General features: G+C 47.0%; 1 protein-coding gene across 1 annotated transcript in view; it reads right to left on the bottom strand.

The window, feature by feature from the left end:
* The window catches only part of RNF114 (ring finger protein 114), a 6,593-nt gene extending 5,582 nt beyond the window's left edge, over nt 1-1,011 (bottom strand). The window contains exons 1-2 of the mRNA XM_085314253.1: nt 985-1,011; nt 753-881 (exon numbers count right to left, since the gene is read on the bottom strand). Of these exons, the coding sequence (XP_085170379.1) occupies nt 753-881; nt 985-1,011 (156 nt within the window). The remainder of the gene's footprint in view (nt 1-752; nt 882-984) is intronic.
* Between the last annotated feature and the right edge of the window lie 294 nt (nt 1,012-1,305).

Raw genomic sequence — 1,305 nt, 5'->3', positions numbered from 1 at the left:
ATCATAAAAAAAAAAAAAAAGGTAGAGCAGGAGATGAAGAATTTTGTTTCTAATAAAGTGACAGCTGTAAAAGTTCCATTTACATTGTGATGTTCTTTAATGAGTTTTAAATTAAAGATTATAGCTCCATACTGAATCAATTAATCTGAGGATTAGATACAGGCCCGTATGAACTATGAAGCTGCAGTTTTGCTGTAATATGCATTCAATTAACCTTTTCTTGCTGTTTTTCCATCTGTCAAGATATTTTCCCATATATTCAGATAATGCTGAGAAGCCTAAATTCACAAAGAGAAAATAACGATATGAAGGTGTCCCATAAGTATTTAACATGTGGGATTTTACCAAATAGTAAAATGCATGGAATACACTTGTTATACAGGACACCTTTGTCTCATAGCTATTTCTGATGAAGCAAAGTTCTTCTGTTTAAAAGCCTAGGCTGGCAGTGTTTAAAACCACATTCACCATTTGCTTGCAGTGTTACACCCACAAAGACATGCTGTCTGTAGCAGCATTTTATTAATTTTAAATCAAGAGAGTATCTCACACTCAGAATTATCTCCTAGGGAAGCATCAATAAAAACTGTGGAACGAATGTCAACATTTGGCTATTACCTACAAAAAAAGCCTGTAATATTTATCAAAACAAGCATTTGACCTGTTGCTGAAGAGCAAATACTTTACTTTCCTCTAAGCAGTATAACTGAGCCAGCACACTTCTCACACTTGGTTTTCAAATGTTTTCCTACCTTTTTATTGCAGCCATTGCAAGTGGTTTCCGTCATTTCAATTTGCCTCTCCAGATCCAGAGCTCTGCTACCAGGAGACAGGGTACTGCGGCAGACGCCGCAAACAGGCTTTTTCGGCTTCAGGCACTCCTGCAGGCACGGAGTGCAAAACCTAGCGCGGGAGGAAACCGGCAGGCAGTGAGAAGGGCGCTCCTCACAACTCGGGTACGGCGTGCAGAGCCCTGCCCGTCACCAGCGACGGAGCAGCCACAGGGAGCATCACCTCCTAGGGCAGCAGCCTGCTGACACCTGCAACGTGCAGCGAGGAGCCTTGCCTGCGGCAGTCGGAACTACTAGGTTTTAGATAAGCCTCTGGATCCTCCAGCTTCCAGCGGGAAAACCAACCGCACGTGTTTCCCTGCTGCCGGCCTGTCACGGCCGGCCTAGGCCGCCCCAGAACGCGGCCAAGGTGCGCAGCTCCCGCAGCCGCCCCCGGACAGGGCCGCTTCACCCGGCTTCCCCGACACGGCGCCCCTCCGCCCACCGGGCACGGCCGCGGCCCCAGCGGGGGAAG

This window comes from Rhea americana, unplaced genomic scaffold (assembly GCF_003343005.1).
Source record: "Rhea americana isolate MKP2758 unplaced genomic scaffold, rheAme1 scaffold_4, whole genome shotgun sequence".
In the NCBI taxonomy this organism is placed as follows: domain Eukaryota; kingdom Metazoa; phylum Chordata; class Aves; order Rheiformes; family Rheidae; genus Rhea; species Rhea americana.
The sequence above is the reverse complement of the archived record's forward strand: the minus strand, read 5'-3'. Positions and strand labels throughout refer to the sequence as shown.